The sequence below is a fragment of the Dipodomys merriami genome, unplaced genomic scaffold (assembly GCF_024711535.1).
Source record: "Dipodomys merriami isolate MVZ:Mamm:240054 unplaced genomic scaffold, mDipMer1.0.p SCAF_21, whole genome shotgun sequence".
Lineage (NCBI taxonomy): Eukaryota > Metazoa > Chordata > Mammalia > Rodentia > Heteromyidae > Dipodomys > Dipodomys merriami.
In genome coordinates, this window is record NW_027203493.1 from 7431303 (window position 1) to 7450939 (window position 19637).

The 19637-nt window shown below is 40.0% G+C and overlaps 1 protein-coding gene across 4 annotated transcripts in view; it reads right to left on the minus strand.

Moving 5' to 3' along the window:
• The window catches only part of Cstpp1 (centriolar satellite-associated tubulin polyglutamylase complex regulator 1), a 158497-nt gene that overhangs the window by 118413 nt on the left and 20447 nt on the right, over window positions 1-19637 (minus strand). For 2 of the 4 annotated variants that reach the window (XM_070032424.1, XM_070032422.1), the window contains exons 1-2: window positions 15216-15278; window positions 3148-3250 (exon numbers count right to left, since the gene is read on the minus strand). In XM_070032424.1, coding sequence (XP_069888525.1) covers window positions 3148-3250; window positions 15216-15267 — 155 coding nt within the window. In that variant the 5' untranslated portion in view covers window positions 15268-15278. Of the gene's footprint in view, window positions 1-3147; window positions 3251-15215; window positions 15279-19637 lie in introns of those variants that run through there. The other 2 variants (XM_070032425.1, XM_070032423.1) reach the window with 1 other exon arrangement.

Sequence of the window (19637 nt, forward strand, 5' to 3'; positions counted from 1 at the left end):
AATTCACAAAATAAAATCAGAAGCTTCTATTATTCAGGTCTCCTTTCTATCAAATACTATCAAATATACTATAAAATATTCTATCACAAGTACTTCTAATACTTTTCATCTTGTCACATTGGCTACACATCTAAGTCTTTAAAATATGTTTCTTGAAGTTTTGATGCTGGTTCACTTTTCCCTTCTCAAAACAACTTCCTCAGGCCAATCTGATGTTTCAGAGTTATAGAAGTGTTAGGTATGTGCCACTCATGCTTATTATGTAATTTTTAGTTTCCTGAGAACAAGAAACAACTTACTTAGCAACTAGATTTCTATCAGTGCTATGAAAAATCTGGTTTTTTGTTGTGTTTTTTTTCCCTAACAGTATATTGGGGGCTGGGCTATAGTTCAGTGGCAAAGCACTTGCCTAGCAAGTGCAATGTCCTGGGTTCAGTCACGAGTACCAAAAAAAGAAAAGACAAAAAAAAAAAAAAATGCTGCCTGGTGCTGGTGGCTCACACCCGTAATCCTAGCTACTCAGGAGGCTGAGATCTGAGGATCATGGTTCAAAGCCAGCCCAGGCAGGAAAATCCATGAGACTCATCTCCACCAGAAAACGGAAGTGACACTGGTTCAAATGATAGAGCGCTAGCCTTGAGCTGAAGAGCTGAGGGACAGCTGAGTTCAAGCCCCACGACTAACAAAAACAAAACAATACACCCAAACAGCATATTTGTAGATCAAAAGCTACCTAGAGTCAATAGCATTTTGAAACAATTCTAAGACTTACTGCTGAGTTCTGTATCAGTTACACAGGCCAGAATAGGCATGTTACACAACTTCTTAAATGGAAAAATATGGAGATTTGTCTCTCTCTCATACACACACACACACACACACACACACACACACACACACACACACACACACACACACACACACACACACACACACACACACACACACACACACACACACACACACACACACACACACACACAGAGCAACAGAAGAATATAAGAAAACCTGACATGTAGTATATGCTAGTAAGCATCACACAACAGGGATGATGGGAAAACATATAAAGAAGAAATTACTCTACCTTCAAGGAACCAGTACAACACAGAAAAGACTTAGAAAGAAGATGGGGGTAGGAGGGTAAAAAAAATTAAAGCCAGAATGAAGCATTAACCCCAGAAGAGTCATATTTCACTTGGCAAGAAGCCTCTAGAGTACCGGTACAGATTAAATGACCTAGAAATTTGACCCATAGGCTTGTTGGTCCTGTAAAAGCATGCAAGGCTATTCAATCTCAGATTTTATTCCTTGGTCCACCTCATTTGCTTTGGCCCAGCCATGAGAACAAGAACATGAGATTCCCTTCTCTACTTCATCCTCCTTTAGAAGACTAATTCTTCAACCAGAAAATCTGTTTTTCCCAAGAACCTAAAATTCCAACCCATAAGAACACTAGATTTTATTTACAAGAACTCTCACTCAGCAAAAGAGCTAGGGAGAGTCACGTTTTCCTTTAACAGCAACTCAAGTTAAGGATATCAGAATAACTGTCTGATCTGGAAGGAACATCTGTAGAACAGACAGGAGGTGGGGATAACTCTATCTTCAAGACAGATAGACTTTAGTTCATGATTAAAACAAAACCTGTAAGAGATTGCTCTTCCATTTTTAAAATATTACCAATAAATCAGAAAAAAAGGAAAGAAAATCCAAGTAAACATTTGTGATGACATTTTATTAATAATGACAATGCTTTGTATTTCTTTAGCACATCCTTTCCATGAAGACTAAGGTGTTTAAAAGTGATGATCTCATTTACCTAAAAAAAAGTTCAATGACATTCCTGAAGGAGCAATCATTTTGACTCCTATATACCCCACTGGATACTTTTTACTGAAGCATGACCTTTTAAAAAGATCTGTGAAGCCAGATGCTGGTGGCTCATGCCTGCAATCCTAGTTATTCAGGAGGCTGAGATCTGAGGATTGTGGTTCAAAGCCAGCCTGGGAAGGAAAGTCCATGATTCTCTTACATCCAATAAACCACCAGAAAATTGAAAGTGGAGCTGTGGCTCAAGTGGTACAGTGCTAGACTTGAGCTAAAGAGCTGAGAGACAGCGCCAAGGCCCAGAGTTCAAGACCCACAACCGACAAAAAAAAAGAAAAAAAGAAACAAAAAAGAAAAGAATATTTCTAGGAGGTATATGTTCTCTTATTTTATTTCTGTACTTATTTGTTTGTTTGTTTGTTTGTTTTTGTCATGAAGCTTGAACTCTGGGCCTGGGCACTGTTCCTCAGCTCTTCAGCTCAAGGCTAGCACTCCACCACTTGAGCCACAGTACCACTTCTGGTTTTCTGGTGGTTTATTGGAGATAAGAGTCTCAAGGACTTTCCTGCCTGAGCTGGCTTTGAACCGTGATTCTCAGATGTCAGCTTCCTGATAAGCTAGGATTACAGGCATGAGCCACTGGCACCTGGCTAGAAATACTCTTAAACCACCAAGTACACAAACTGCAGAGGATCTGTATCCTAAACAGTTCCATGAGGAAAAATCAGCCATGAAAAAAAATCAGACTAAATAATCACTAACCAAAGGAAATCAGAGTGAATACTTTGAATAAAGGATAAAGTTAAAAATTATAAGATGGGACAAGTGCTGGTGGCTCCCACCCGTAATCTTAGCTACTTTGGAGGCCAAGATATGAGGACCATGGTTCAAAGCCAGCCTGGAGAGAAAAGTCCCCATGAGACTCTTATCTCTAATTAACCACTCAAAACCCAGAAGTAGAGCTGTGGATCAAAGTGGTAGAGTGCTAGCCTTGAACCAAAATGCTCAGGGTCAGTGCCCAGGCCCTGAGTTTGAGCCACAAGATTGACAAAAAAATATTCTAAGATGGACTGAATAAAACATATTTAATAGATCAAAAGGCAGCAGTTAGGCTCTGATAGACATGCCCACTTAGGGACCACATCACTGAACAACCCAGCTACACCAAAGGCATACTCTGAAACCTGTCAGGCAGACCTTAAGCAGCCCACCAAAAGTAAGCATTCATTGTCACTGCATAATAATCACCATCCTACCATATTCTTCACATGCCCTACCCTACTTCCACGTATCACTTTTGGGTTTGCCCTATGTACTTACTATTCAGTGAAGAACCTGGCAATGCCATACTGGTTAACATCTTCCCTGTTCTCTAGTAGTTGGCACACTGCATCCTCCATGTATGTGAGGACATGTCGCTGAGCTGCAAAGACAAAACAAGACAGAAAGAGAAAATGAGAAAGGAAAAAAGTGTTTTCACAATCCCAGTAAGAGGCCATGTTAGTCAATCAATGGGTTATCTCTGTCCTGGCAAGTGGACTGAAAGGCAAATCAAATTTGTCTTCAGTGAGCTATGACTCAAAGGCAGGACAGAAGATGATGAAGAGCATGACCTACTGCCATCTGACTGCCAGTCTCAATATCAACCCTCATTCTTTTCAGTGGTGAAGATGGGTGGCAGAAGAGTTTTAATTCCCTTAGGGATATACCTGCTGGCGCTTTCCTTACTCCTTCCATCCTTTACATGTCTCTGATTACAAAGATAAAGCAGTTTTTTCATTTAAAAAGTTCACAAAAATCATTTAAGGACTATGTCTTATATCTAAGTTATTAACCTTGGTAAATGCCAAGAACTTGTAAACAATGGCTCAATTTTTACATGTATTTTTCTGCACTTGTTGTGCTTGGGAAATGTGTAGATCAATCATGGACTTGTCAAAATAAGCCAGACACATAAAGAAGAGTATCACATGTTTTCTCTCATATATGCAAATTAAAAAAAGAAAAGACTTGAAATTACAAGAGGGACTACTAGGAGAGTTAGGGGAAGAAGGAAATGTGGAGAGGGTAGAGGAACAGAGATTAATGCATGATATATACATGTACTGAGATGTCAAAGTAAACAACTCATTTGTGCAATTAACCAAATAATATGTGTTAATAACTGGAATTTTGAAACTTTAAATTAGTAGGCGTCTAATAATGGGAATATTAGATAGACGTGGGTTTGAATCATGGCTGTCTATTGTAGCTTAATCATGGATAGTTATTTAATCTACAGATTTTTTTTCTTGTTTGTCAAGTGTGGAAAGCCATATCACTTAATGCTACTCAATCAACTTAACTCTTTGATCACAAGAGGCCCTGTTAAAAAAAATGGAGATGTGGGGCTGGGAAGGTGGCTCAGTGGTAGAGAACTTGCCTTGCACGCATGAGGCCCTGGGTTCGATTCCTCAGCACCACATAAGCAAAAAGAAAAAAGCCGGAAGTGGTGCTGTGGCTCAAGTGGTAGAGCGCTAGCCTTGAGCTGAAGAGCTGAGGGACAGTGCCCAGGCCCAGAGTTCAGGCCCCACAACCAGACCCCCCCCCCCAAAAAAATGGAGATGTCTGTGTGTGTGCGTGTGCGTGTGTGTGTGTGTATGCGTGTGCATGTACATGTGCATGCGCAGCTAGAGCCAGTACTGAGGCTTAAACTCAGAGCCTTGAATTCTTGCTCAGCCTTTTGCTCACAGCTGATGATCTCACTTAAGCCACATCTCCAATTCCAGCTTTTTGCTTGTTAGTTGGAGATAACAGTTTCTCAGATTTGACTGCCTGGACTGACTCAAACCATGATCCCCAGTTTTCTGAGTAGCTACAATTATAAACATGAGCCACAAGTGCTTGGTCTAAAATTTGTAATCTGGCACCATTCTAGATTGAGTTATCTAGAATTTCTAACTGGAACCCAGTATTTTTTTTAATGAGTACCTTTGGAGTTTCTTGTATATTCTGAAGTTTAAGAAAAACTTCTTGAGGGGGGGAAGGGGAGAAGATGGGAAGGGATAGGAAGGGGAAACAAAGGAGGAGGTAACAATGCTTGATAAGAAATGTACTCATTATCTTGCCCATGTAATTGTAATTCCTCTGTATGGTATTTTCACAATTAAAAATAAATAAATAAAATAAAAATACAAAAAAAATAGAAAAAAGAAAAACTGCTTGAGCACTTGGGCTTTGCAGTTCATTCCCAGACCTACCATTTACTACTGTGACCTTGGGCAAATTCTCCTTCAAGCCTATTTCCTCTGTGAAATATGTGGACAATAATATGGCTTGCTAACTGTCCCAGCTGAAAAATTAAAATAATGCATGTAAACTTCCACAGTGCCCAGTGCATTATAAATGCTTGTTGTATTTCCTTAAAAGTCTTGGGATTAGGGATTTAGCTCAGTGGAAGAGCACTTGCCTGACAGTTCAGTCCACAGCTCTAGGGGAAAAAAAAAGGTATAAGAGTCTTCCCTCCTGTGAGTTTTATCTTTGGGTATGATAATGGCATGATAACACATTTACAGAGAAAAATGCAGCAAAATATTCCCTTCTGGAGTGAGAACCAAATTCCTCAAATAATGAATATACTGCCCCAAATCAATATGAAGAAGTTGCTGTCAAAGTGGACATTTCCTTGTTCCCAGGCTCACTCATTTGAGCATTTCAGGAAATGCTCAAAATTTATAAAAATGGATGCTAAGGATTGAACCCAGGGTACCTTGCCTGTGCTAGGCCTTGACCCTCAGCTCCAAATAGATGCTTCAAAAAACCATTCCTGATCCTAGTAGTTTAGTAAAGTTCATAAAATAAGTAAGTTTCTCTACCAAGCTAAGCTCAATAAGTTTCCATCTCACAACAGTAATTGTGGTGACCCTAGGATTTCACCATGTACGTATCAACCTGAGGGCCAGAAGAGTAACGTTTACATTCCATGACTGTCCCATCTATACAAAGAGTGCTTCCAAGGTTAGCAACTGTCTAGCATTGCGCTCTTCACACAGCCCACCCCACCCACAGAAGTTGTGAAAACATCCTCTGAGTAGTTTTTGTTTTGTTTTGTTTTCATCAGTCATGGGGCTTGAACTCTGGGCCTGGGCTCTGTCCCTCAGCTCTTCAGCTGAAGGTTAGCATTCCACCACTTGAGCCACAGCGCCACTTCCAGTTTTCTGGTGGTTTATTGGAGATAAAGAGTCTCACTGACTTTCCTGCCTGGGCTGGCTTTGAACCTCGATCCTCAGATATCAGCCTCCTGAGTAACTAGGATCACAGGCATGAGCCACTGATGCCCAGCCTATCCTCTGAGTAGTTAGCCCACCAGAAAATCACCTCTCTAAAAAATGGCCAAAACTGGAAGCTAAGGGTGTAGCTCAGTGGTGGGTTTGTGCTTAGTCTGTGTAAGGCCTCCAGTTAAACCTCCAGCATAAAAAAAAAGGTGGGGGAGGGGGGGAAGGAGAAAGAGAAAGGAGGGAGGAAAAGATGGAGGAGGGAGGGAAGGAGGGAAGGCTAAAACTGAGAGTAAAGCTATAAGTAAATACACATCAATTTCTGACATTAACTTTTCCAAAATACCAATAACCAAAACTAAGTCGTTAACTAAGTCTAAACTAAAGTGGAAAGAAAACTATGCCATAACAATGTTAAAATCAGCTATATTACCACCTTTGCATTCTCCTTCCTTTCTTCTACCCACTTTCACTGATCTTACAAAGACTTCGTCCCAAGGTGATGTGGCCTTTTTATGACTTTCCTCTACCTAAAGCTAGTACAAGATTTTTTTTTTTCCCTTTGATGGTGGAAATGAAAGAAATCAACTGAGAAGCAAACCTGTTGCTTCTTCTCCCTAGCTCCAGGGACTAAAGTCAATATGAAATTCCTTTACACAGGAAATGTTTTCAGAGTAGTTAGAATCAAAGTACTTTTGTCCTCTTAGGAGCAAAGAGAAAAAGACAAATTTTTTTGAAAGATTTCACATTGAAAAAGGGAAACAGAAAATTAGAGAAGCAAATCTATTAAACAAATCTATTAAGCAAATCTATTCACCTGCCAGCCAGATATTTAGATTACTGGATATAAAGAACAAGTACCATTTTTGATCCCCTGTGCAATTTACTGCACATTAGATAGCGTGCTAAGTGTTTTATATGCATTGTTTTTCTTAATTTTCACAACAATCCTATGAGAAATGTTTCTATATTTCTATTTTTAAAATAAGATAACAGAGGGGCTGGGAAGGTGGCTCAGTGGTAGAGTGCTTGCCTTGCATGCATGAGGCCCTGGGTTCAATTCCTCAGCACCACATAAGCAAAAAGAAAAAAGCCGGAAGTGGCGCTGTGGCTCAAAGTGGTAGAGCACTAGCCTTGAGCTGAAGAGCTGAGGGACAGCACCAAGGCCCAGAGTTCAGGCCCCATGCCCGGACCCCCCCCCAAAAAAAAAAAAAAGATAACAGAATTTACTTGTTCAAGATTACATAGCTAGTAGTAATATCAGCAAAGATTCAAATCAAGGTCTGATTCAAGAATCTATGCTTCTTAACACGTGCCTCATTATTAACACTTTATTATCAGTTATCAGTTTATTTTACTTAAGCACAAAGGCAGATTAACAGTAAAATCACCTGAGAGATGTGGTCCATTTGTGTCTATGTGAATCATGTGTATGCCTTTGTGCCTGTGTGTACATGCCATGTGTGAGCATGCACGTGTGTCATCTTTATGTCCTGTCCACAGCTGCATGCCAATCAGCATTTGTGGGAAGTTATAACTTGTCTCCAAATTTCAAAGTTTCTTACACAGAACCACCCTACCACAAGTATTTACCCCGCCCATTCCCAGTTCCACAAAGTGAAAACAGAAAGCTTGGCTGCTCATTTTATCTGTGAATGAAGGGAAAGAGCTAAGGACAGAGATAGGGAAAGCCTCCTCCAGGTGAGAACTGTTCACCAGCCAACAGCCAAGTATAAAACTCTCCCTATTAGCTGCTCCTTAGTAGGTTCCTTCTTTTGCAGCTCTTATCAGCCCAGTGTTTGCTCTGTAGTTAAGTGTCCCGCCCACCCCTGGAAAACCTTCACAGTTTATCAAACTTCAATGAGACTGAAGTTCAAAGCTCTTGCTTGGCAATAAAACATGGAGACTGTTGTCTTATATTATTTTCAAAATGCAAAGGAATAAGCCTTAATTTATGTGAATGATTAAAGAATTAAACCACACACCTGCACCCCTGGAGGGCAAAGATATCTGGGCACCTTAGCTGCCTTCTTGAAAAGGAAAAGCATTTAAGACTGGCTTTTCCGCTTCTGCTTAGCCGAGATTTCCATGCCATGATCAGGATTAAGTCTTCCAGCCTGTACCAATAAGGCTTTATTATCCTAACATTCTCACTAACCCAGTAGTGTGTGTCACACTCACATAGCATCATTATCTGAGATGAGCATGAACACCTTCATCCGGCTACACTGAAAAATACCTAAGAAAGACAAGATAAAAGTAAACACTACATGGTCCTTACAGGAACTGAGCATTAATAGCTTAATTAATAGCTTAATCTATATCACAGTCACTCTTCACCCTCCCCCCCCCACCAGGTCCTGGGGCTCAAACTCTGGGCCTCTCTGCAAAGTCCCTGAGCTCTTTTTTTTTTTTTTTTTTTTTTCTCAAATGCTCTATCAGTTGAGCCGCAGTGCTACTTCTGGCTTTTTCTGTGATTAATTGGAGGTAAGAGTTTCATGGAGTTTCCTGCCCAGGATGACTCTGAACTGAGATTCCAGATTTCAGCCTCCTGAGTAGCTAGGATTATAGGTGTGAGCCCCTGGTGGCCCAGCATTCACTCCTACTTTGAATTGAATATAATATTAAGAATATGCCTGGCCAGGCGCTGGTGCCTCATGACTGTAATCCTAGCTACTCAGGAGGCTGAGATCTGAGGATCATGGCTTCAAGCCAACCTGGGCAGGAAAGTCCATGAGACCCTTATCTCCAATTAATCACCAGAAAACTGGAAGTGGCACTGTGGCTCAAAGTGGTAGAGCACTACCTTAAAGAGAAAAAGTTCACTTCAAGCTAGTGAACAGCCTGGACACCACCTAGGCCCTGAGTTCAAACCCTGCAACTGACAAAAAAGAAGAAAGAAAGACAGGAAAAAGAAAAAGAAAAAAGGAATATATCTGAAAAGTTACATCTAAAGTTGTTACATCTCAAGCCAAGCTCCTATGGCTCATAGCTGTTATCCTAGCTACTTAGGAGGCTGAAACCGGAGGTTTGCATGAGACTATCAACTCCAATTAACAACTGGAAAACCAGAAGTGGATCTGTGGCTCAAGTGGTAGAGCACTAGGCTTGAGCAAAAAAAAAACTCAAGGACACTCCCCAGGCTCTGAGTTCAAGCGTAGGACCAGACTAAATAAGTTAGTACATATCAAGATGTTACATGTAAAGTAACATCAGAAGTTGATACATACCACACACATTGTTAGTATCATTTGATATGTGGCACTAAAATGTTACTAAGAAAGTAAGTAAACATTTGGTGCATACAAATGCTAACATATTATTGTTGCCACATATTGACTACGAAAACAGCACAGTAATTCAAGACAATGGTAAAATAAATGAATTTTTAAAAATGAGCTCTTGAATCTAGGGTCATCTGTATTTGAATCCTAGCTCTGAAACTGACTTTATACAAGTAATCTAATCTCTGCTCTTTCTGTAAAATTCAGGCAATAATAGCACCCACCATTAAGATTGTAGTGAAGATTAAAACCAACCTATGGATAATCTTAGTGTAGTGCTTGACAAGAAGTAAGTGTTCAATAAATATTAGCCCCTTATCCACTTATTTAAAATTCTATTCATCCAACCAAGAATGTTTACAGAATAACTCAAGCATTTCTAAGCAATTTTAAATTTTACACCTATAATAATACACATAATCATATACCCATATTAACTATAGCTTTTAAACTTGTGGGAAGCACTTATGAACTGCTAATTACTCAGGAGGCCTTAATTTATATAGGGAAAGTCCAAAATGATTTCCTTTTACTCTCTTCCCAAATATAAATACCATCAAAGTACTGGCTGTTTATCTTGCAATTAAATGATAAGGAGTCCCATCTGGAAGTTTTTGCTTGAGGGGTTTAGAATTTCCACCTACAACATTAGTTATGTCACTTTCGTCTTTTTAATTATTGTTTAATACAGTCTCATATTAAAATAAACAAATCTCACTGGAAAAATATTCATATGAGTTACTATATGTGTTATCAAGGGGCACACAAGAGCAACAGACACATTCTAGTCTTTGAGGTCTCTTTGATTCAGATGCTAGCTGGCATGTATAAATGTCAAGCTGAATTAAAATTATTTTCTAAGATAAGAAAAGTAAGCCTGTTACAACACCCTCTCATGTAAACTGCTTAGCAGTTCCCATTTCATTATCATTTATAAATAACTAATATTGCATTTGCTCTCATGAGGTACAAATAACATAGATTAATGGTTTAAAAAGTTATGAAACCTCTAAAATTAATTATTTACATCCTCCATCTTTCCTGATATATCCTAGCCCCAGGATACAGTGCATTCTGGTGAAGCATTTTATCATTTATACAAGACCATCTTGATCTTAGATCATGCTAGACCAATCTCTCTTCAACCAAAGGGGGTGGGAGAAGTAGCACATTTCATTCTTACACAACCCAATGAAGTAGGAAATATGCTTTTTTTGAAGCTCAGGTGGTTAAGAAATCTGCCAAAATCTAAGTAAATGACTGAGCTAGAACTCAAACTCAGTGTGACTCCAAAGCTAATGTCCTTCCCGTAGACCCCACTGTCTCACAAAAACAGCAAATAAAAGTATTTCTTCTTAAATGTATTATCTAGAATTTGCTGCTTTTGATGCAATACTAGAAAAACTTAAATAAGTAAATCAAAGTAGCTAAGATCTTTAGTTAAATTTTAACAAAAGTTTATTTAAAATTCCACATATTACTATTTTCCATTCTAATTATATTTAAAAGTTCATAGGTAATAATAACTTAGATTTTTTTTTTCTTGGCTGGTTGTAGGGCTTGAATTCTGGGCCTGGGCCCTGACCCTCAACTCTTCAGCTCAAGATGAGTGCTCTACCACTTAAGCCACAGCGCTACTTCAGGTAGTAATAATTTAGAATAGTTTGAGATGTATACTTTCAAAAACTCATTGTGTGTGAGTGGGGTTTGTTATTGCTGTAGCTGTTGTTTTGTGCTGGTCCTCAGGCTTGAACTCAGAGCCTATGTGCTATCCCTTAACTTCTTTTCTTTTGCTCAAGGCTAGCACTCTACCACTTGAGCCACAGCTCCACTTCTGACTTTTGGGGTAGTTTATTGGAGTCTCATGGAATTTCCTGCCTGGGCTGGCTTCGATGATCCTCATATCTTAGCATGCTGAGTAGCTAGGACTACAGGAATGTACCACCTGCACCCAGTCATGAGCTTTTTTTGTTTACTTGCTTTGTTTGTTTTTGCCAGTACAGGGGCTTGAACTCAATGCCTCAGGCTCACTGGATTGCTCATTATTGGAGCCACATGGCCATCCTGGCTTTTTGTTTGTATGCATGTGGGTCTTGGGACTTGAACTAGGTGCTGTCCTTGAGCTTTTTTGCTTAAAGTTAGCACTCTACCACTTGAGCCACAGATCTGCTTCTGGCTTCTTTGGTGGCTCTGGTGGCTTTTCTGGAGATAAAGAATCCACAACTTTCTTATCTGGGCTGGCTTGGAACCATTATCCTCAGATTGCAACCTCCTGAAAAACTAGGATTACAGGTGTGAGCCAGTGCCTGGCAATAACCTTTTAAAGGGCTGACAAGCAGCAGAGATAAGCTTTGAACTCAGGCCTTTGGTTTACATGACAGTGCATGATATGGCTATCTTTTTTTTTTTTTTTATGCTGGTCGTGGGGCCTGAACTCTGGGCCTGGGCGCTGTCCCTCAGCTCTTCAGCTTAAGGCTAGTGCTCTACCACTTGAGCCACAGCGCCACTTCCAGCTTTTTCTGCTTACGTGGTGCTGAGGAATTGAACCCAGGGCCTCATGCATGCAAGGCAAGCACTCTACCACTGAGCCACCTTCCCAGCCCGATACGGCCATCTTTAAAAAGGTTTGCTAGCAGGCCATAGTGGTACACACATACCACCCTAACTACTTGGGAGGCTGAGGCAGGAGGCTAGTTTGATGCTAGCCTAGACAACATAAAGACTTTGCCTCAAAAAGGTAAAATTAAAAAAAAAAAAAAAACCAGAATGGTGCCAGGTGCAGGTGGCTCAGGCCTGTAATCCTAACTACTCAGGAGGATGAGAGCTGAGGATCGCAGTTCAATGTCAGCCTAGGCAGAAAAGTCCTCATGAGACTCTTTATCTCCAATTAACCACTCAAAAACTGGAAGTGGTGTGTGGCTCAAGTGGTAGAGTACTAGCCTTGAGCACAAAGAGGCTCAGGGACAGCTCCCAGACCCTGAGTTCAAGTCCTACAACCGAGAAGGAAAAAAAAAACCAGAATGGCATATATCTAATAGAATTGACAAATTAAGGAAGACAAATTTACAAATTAAGGAAAGATCTTTTACATCAGTAGTTAATTACAAAATAGATAAAGTTTAGGCATTACTTCTGTGACTACCACCTAGTCACACTCAAAAAGACAGGCCAGAAGCAAACAAAGCATTATACATACACTAACATTACCTGTGACAACCAGAAAACAAGAAGTGACTACAAAAATCTTCATTTGAGGATAAAAAACTAAAGTCTACTCCACTCAACTAAAAGAGATATTGTGTCAGTTAATAGCAATACAAAGCTGTGTACCTGGACATTCAGATGATTATTGATCAACCATTAATGCTCCCTCCTCTTTCCCTTTTCCTTCCAAAAACTTGTAATTTTTTTTAGGGGGGGAGGTATGTTAGTTAAAGTTAACTACTAAAATCCTATTGCCTCAGTATTTCCAATCTAAATCTCATAATATAGAATTAGTAAATTGGTGGCCTGAAATTTCAAATGCCAGAAACTACATATCTTTTTTTCAAGGAGGCTTTCACAGAGATTTAAAACTTACAGCACTCATCTAGCTGACCATAACAAAATGTACTTCCTGAAGCCCAGAAAAATCAAAGTAGCACTTACAATCTAAGGGACAATAGAGAAACCAAATAATAATTGTCATGATAATAACTGCAAAAACAGTTACTTATGGAGCAGTAAAGTTATCAAATCAACTCATAAACATTCACAAAACTGTTTCCAGAAAGCACAGTTTTAAAAACAAGCCTGTAAAATGCTAACATGGAGTAGATCGTGTGCCACTTACAGTGGTAAGTCAGATAGGAAAATAGCTCCAGGGTGAAAATTGTGATACACACATATCAAAAGTTGTATCATTTGAAGGCAAACACTTTATAGATTATCATTAAATTCACAGATTTTCACTAAATTAGCAATATGCTGTTTAACTACGACTACACAGAGTAGTCATACTTACTCAGTAAGATATGAATGCAACAATTTATCATTTACCTGACATTTTCTATTAAAAACATTTTTAAAAACTAGCCACCATTCACAATAACTGAAGTAACACTATGAGTTCAAATTCAAGATGATTTAGCATTGAACCGTCTCTCTCCTGAATGATAAAACCTCCATACAGACAGGTGCTGGGGTTTGAATGCAGGTCCTTGTGCTTTGTAAGCAAGGGCCCTACCACTTGAGCCACACTGCCCGCCTGGGAGCTGTTTTTCAAATGAGTGTCACCTGTCAAATCCTCATTTAAAAACTATGTGTCCAGGCTAAGGGATATAGTTGGAATAATGCTCAATAATCCCACTGAGTTTCTATTTCAGTTATAAAAGTAAACGATATGACTGGGGATATTTCCAGATGCCCCAGAAGCCTAGGCCAAAGTGCACAAACCATCTGCAATGAATGACTAAAATAGCAGATACTAAGCCAGGAAGCCTCAGTTTAGTGTACACAGAAAACTCATGCCAATATCTAACACTACCAAAGTCCTCACAAAGCATTGTTTGCATCTATTTTGCCAGCTCAATCATTTTGGAACTCATCACTTTTAGGAATATTGCAATGTCCAATTCTACCTTTCCAGCCAGGCCAACTCAATGGCCAATCAAATACATCTTTTTTTTGGGGGGAGGGTCCTGTCGTGGGCCTGGACTCTGGGCCTGGGAGCTGTCCCTCAGCTCTTCAGCTCAAGGCTAGTGCTCTACCACTTGAGCCACAGCACCACTTCCGGCTTTTTTCCTTTTTGCTTATGTGGTATTGGGGAATGGAACCCAGGGCCTCGTGCATGCAAGGCAAGTGCTCTACCACTGAGCCACCTTCCCAGCCCCTCAAATGCATCTTTTATGAAGCTTTCCCTGATTCTCTCTCAGCCAGAAGCAACCTTTTTTTCTACAGAACTCCCTAAAGACCTGTATTCCTGTATTAAATATTTCCATGGTACTTTTAGCCTTGCTAAAGAGCTATTTCTGTTATCCATGTACTTATCTTTTTTGTTAGACATCCTGCTCCTTGAAGACAGACAGGTGCCATGACTCATTTCTCTTTTATCCCCTCTAACACTCAGGACCATTCAGTATTTTCCATACAGTAGTCATTCAAATATTTACTGAATGAACACATAAACTGTATCCACTATTTATAAACTGTGGTGCTATTCTTTATTCAACTCAACCATTTCAGGACTGTGCCTCCCAGGTGGGAAACACTAAGTACCAAAACACATTCTGCAACACTCTTCGGGCCCTTACAGGAAGCCACTTTTGTCCTGTTCTCAGCCACTCTGTCTGTTGCCTTTTCACTGTCCCTTTTCTCCCTGAGAAGGCACTTGTTCCTGTGATTGTTCCTAAGAGCCTCATTATGTTCAAGGTAAAGTGAGAAAGAAAAAAAAAAAATACATTCCATGCAATTACCAGTTCCTCACAAGTCTGGGGGCTGCTTGTCATTTCAACATCCAGGACTTGAATAAAAAGCAAGTCCAAATTCTTTTCACTCCTAAGAACAATTTTTCTTTTTTTCCCCTTTCTACCCCAAATGGAAGCACACAGCACAGGAAGCAGTCCTCAGTAAGCCACCATCCATAAACAGCTCGGCTGCAAGCATAACAAAGGTTCTGTTGTGCTCTTGTATGGCAGGGCCAGTAAGCAGCAGGAGCAGATGAACTCCTTAAGAAACAAAGGTTCTGTCTTCATGCAAATGTTTGCATTAATAAAAAATGAACAGAAAGATATAGAAAATGCAGGCTTGCTGGACATAATAGGTCTCTAAACAGGGAGGGATTTTTTTTCCTCTCTCTCTTTTTCTCACTCACATTTTCCAGGCAGAGTCAGCGGGTCTTTTAAAAACTTTGTCATTCTGAACATTTCACAGACATCACAAGAAAGACATGCAAATACCAGAAGCAAATCAAAGGACATCCCGCTGCTCTGCTGGCGCCTCCCTCATCCATGCCTGGTTTGTCATTTTCTGTTAACCCTAGTGCTGGCTGCTGTTTTGTTGAGGAATGGAGGCCCTCGCCCAAGTGGCAGGACATGTCCAGCCAGCTGGCCCCAGCATGGATGCCATTACAATGCAAGCCATGTACGACCACTCAGGGACACGTGCTGCCAGGCAACAAATGCAGGGTGTGATTTTTACACACTTAGCTTGCAAATCTGCATGGGAAAGAGCTGCTAACCACTTAATAAGATGTGCTCTTCTTGAGTGTGGGCATCATGGCGAGTTCTCTGAAGATGGATTTGCAGAGGTCTAGTGCTTCAAAGTGAAATGGACAAAAAGCGCCTTAAAATAAGTACAGAAAATAAAGAACCTTATGGTGGGAGACGGTGAGTTACTCTGTGCCAAAGTAGTGTACTGTGCACTCGACTGGCCTCTTTTCGTTTCATCTTCACAGTCACAATTTAATGAAGTGATTCTGCCCCATTTCACAGCTGAGAAAACTGAGTCTATTGCTTGATGATAATAGCAAGCCAAAACCCCCAAAAATATATTAGCACCCACTCCTCCCTGCCCCCATTTCCTATTGAGAATCAAACCTAGGGCCTGTGGATGCTAGGAAAGCTATCAGCCTATCAGTTTGGATTTTTGTTTCGTTTTGGTGCTGGTATGGGTGCTTCAATGCAGGGCCTTCTCTCACATGGCTTTTTCCATCAAGGCTAGTGCTCTACTGCTTTAACCATACCTCCACTCCCAGTTTTTTGGGTGGTTAATTGAAAATAAGAGTCTGTCACAGACTTTTCTTCCTGAGCTGTTTTCAAACTGTAATCCTTAAATCTCAGCCTCCTAACTTGCTAAGATTACAACAAGCATGAGAAACCAGTGACCCAGCCCAGCCCCAAATACCCACCTTTTAAATTGAAGCTTGCCAACTTAGTGCCTCTGAAAATATAATCATAAACATTCATCTACTGCAGGACAAACGATAGGGCACTCTCCATTTTTAATCAGGTGAATACTTTCTTACCCATTTTCTCTCTTTATTTTTTTATTTTTTTGGTGGTAATGGGGCTTTGATCTTGGGGCCTGTGAACACCTCCAGCCTTATCTTCTGCTAGTTATTTTCAGGATAGGTTCACCTTTCCTGACCAGAGTGCCCCTAAGCCACGACCTGCCTACTACTTTTAGGCTTCCTGTTATCACTGGAATCCTTGCAGGCAGCTTCTTTTATGGAGATAGATCTTCCTGGACTACAATCCTTCCAATCTAAGCATCCCAAGCAGCTACAATTAAAAAAGTGAGCTAATATATTCAGCTAAATGAGTGTGTGTGTGCGGGGGGGTATTGTTGTTGTTGTAAGGTTATAATTATAATCTGTAGAAGTTTTCTCAAAGAAAGAATATAATTTCATGTTACATATAATTTAGAGGATTCAAAATCTAAAACTCATCTATAGTTACTATAGAATCCTATAGGATTTATTAGCAATGAATAAAACAACACCAGAATATGCATCTCATTTCCTAGATATACATAGTCCACTTTCTTTTCATTTTTTCCTACCATTCTATGTAAGCTTTACAAAAAACATAATGATGACCCATTCAACCATCCTTTAGAGATGGAAATCAGTCTGGAGAATGTTGGCACAGTAAAACAAAAACCTAGCTGGGTGCTGGTAGCTCACACCTATAATCCTAGCTACTCAGGATACTGATATCTGAGGTTCACAGTGGTAGAGCACTAGCCTTGAGCAGAAGGGCTCAGGGACAGCACCCAAGCTCTGAGTTCAAGGCCCACAACTGACAAAAAAAGAAAAACAGAAACCTGAAACATTGATGATACCTTGAAGCTTACCCCACCAACTATCAACTGATTGCCTAGTTTCAGACTTCTGTTCTACAAGAAAGAAATAAACTTCTATTTTGTTCAAACCATGCTGTAGTTTCCGCTATTGTATGCAGACCTAACATTAACGTAAATCATCTATATATTTTCCAGAAAGTATAAATGATAAGATCAAATTAATGGGCTGCAGGACACCAGAATCAAATACAGTGACAACAGGGGTTATACCATGGGGGAAGAACATACAAAGAAACAAAGAAACAAAAAAATCACATAGTACATTATAAGTACATTAACAAAAACAGCAAGAAAGATAAGGTGTCCTGCATCTTATGTCCTGCATCTTATATATACATTTTTCTAATTTGGGGAGGAGAAGGGAAATAAAAAATGCTGAAATAAGGATACAGGATGACCCACTGTAACAATGAGATGTATAAGACACTATGTTGAGAACAAACTGTACAACCTTGTGGGAGGAGGCGGTAATTGTGGAGATGGGAGGGAAGGGATGGTAAGGGAAAAACAAAGGAGGGGGTAACAATGCTCAATAAGCAATGGACTCACTACCTTGCTCATGTAACTGTAACCTTTCTGTACAGTATCTTTACAATAAAAATATATATTAAAAAAATTAATGGGCTGGCAAGTGTCCACCATCAGAAAGGTCAGTGGCCTCTTCCTCATGTAGGTGAGTCCAGGAGAGGACAGAACTGAGCCTTTCCAGACACTGCCTTGAAGAAATGTGCTGCTGTCTTCCATGTTCACTGGGCTGTAAAAATAGGGCAATGGCTTTTACAGCTCGAGCATTTATGTTGCTTCTCAAGTTTTTCTAAATACTCTCATGTACATCGTATCATTGAACCTTATAATCAATCTAAGAGTCGATAGGCTGGGTTAACTCCCTTTTACAAGTGCTCTTGGTCACAGAGTTAATAAGGAATAGAGTAAGAACCTAATATTTTTAATTTTTCTGTTTTAAATGGTACTAGAGTTTGCACTCAGGGCCTTCAATTTGCTTGGCTTTGCTCATGGCTGGCACCCTACCACCTGAACCTGCTGGTTAATTCTACTCACTTCTGGCTTTGAACCTTGATCCTCTAGATTTCAGCTTTCTGGATAGCTAGGATTACAGGCTTGAGACACTGGTGCCTGGAAAAAAAGCTGATGCTTGATGTCATGAATATATTTTCCACTGAATCATAAAATAAAGATAATTCTTAAAAAGCTTTAAATGATCATGATATAAAATAGACTGGCTATAAATCAATGCCTCAGTATTTCACAGAGTATATATAAAGACTTTTACAATTAATTATTCCATTTACTAACAGAGGAAGCATTCTATTTAATTTTAGAACTGGTGACAGCTCTGCTTCCTTCCCAGATGCTACATTTTGAACTAGTAGAGGAAAAGGAAGAGATGAGGGCAGCACATGAAACATGAGGCAGCACAGGGAAGGATACTTCTCCCTAATGGTCATTTCTCTTTGGACCATCAATGGCCAGGCTCTATCCAGTATAAGACACCCAAAAATCTCTGTTCATCAAGGGTGACCTAGGCATTGGTGGCTCATGCCTGTAATCCAGCTACTCAGGAGGCTAAGATCTGAGGATCACAGTTCAAAAGCAGCCTGGACAGGAAAGTCTGTGAGACTCTTATCTCCAATTAACCACTAGAAAACTGGAAGTGGCGCTGTGACTCTAAGTGGTAGATCACTAGCCCTGAGCAAAAAGAGTCCAGGGACAGTGCCCAGGCCCTGAGGTCAAGCCCCACAACCTACAATAATAATAATAATAATAATAATAATAATAATAATAATAATAATAATAATAATAATAATAATAATCAAGGACAGGTGGGCTATCTTCTTTTTTTTTTTTTTTTTTTTTTGTCGGTCGTGGGGCTTGAACTCTGGGCTTGGGCGCTGTCCCTGCGCTCTTTAGCTCAAGGTGAGAGCTCTACCACTTGAGCCACAACACCACTTTTGGTTTTCTAATGGTTATTGGAGATAAGAGTCTCTAAGACTTTCCTGCCCGGGCTGGCTTTGAACTGTGATCCTCAGATCTCAGCCTCCTGAGTAGCTAGGATTACAGGCGTGAGCCACCGGCGCCCGGCTAGGTGGGCTATCTTCAATCCAGCTCTTTAACAGCCCTACACTGCCATCCCTCAGACAGATACTCAGGAGCAATAGCCCTAGTCAGTATTATCACACAACATGAGATCTGGTGGCTCATCCTGTCCCTACTCATGACTCCTTGGGGCATTATGCAAGTTACTTCGCCTCCCAATTACTTTCTTCACTAGATAATTAGTGAGAAGAATATTATATTCTCCAGGACAACATAGAGGTTCAATTAAGCATAAGTAAACATTTTTTCTTCTACAATACTATTCCTAAAAGAATGAGGAGAATGAAATTCTACATGCTTTTTTATTTCTCTGAAT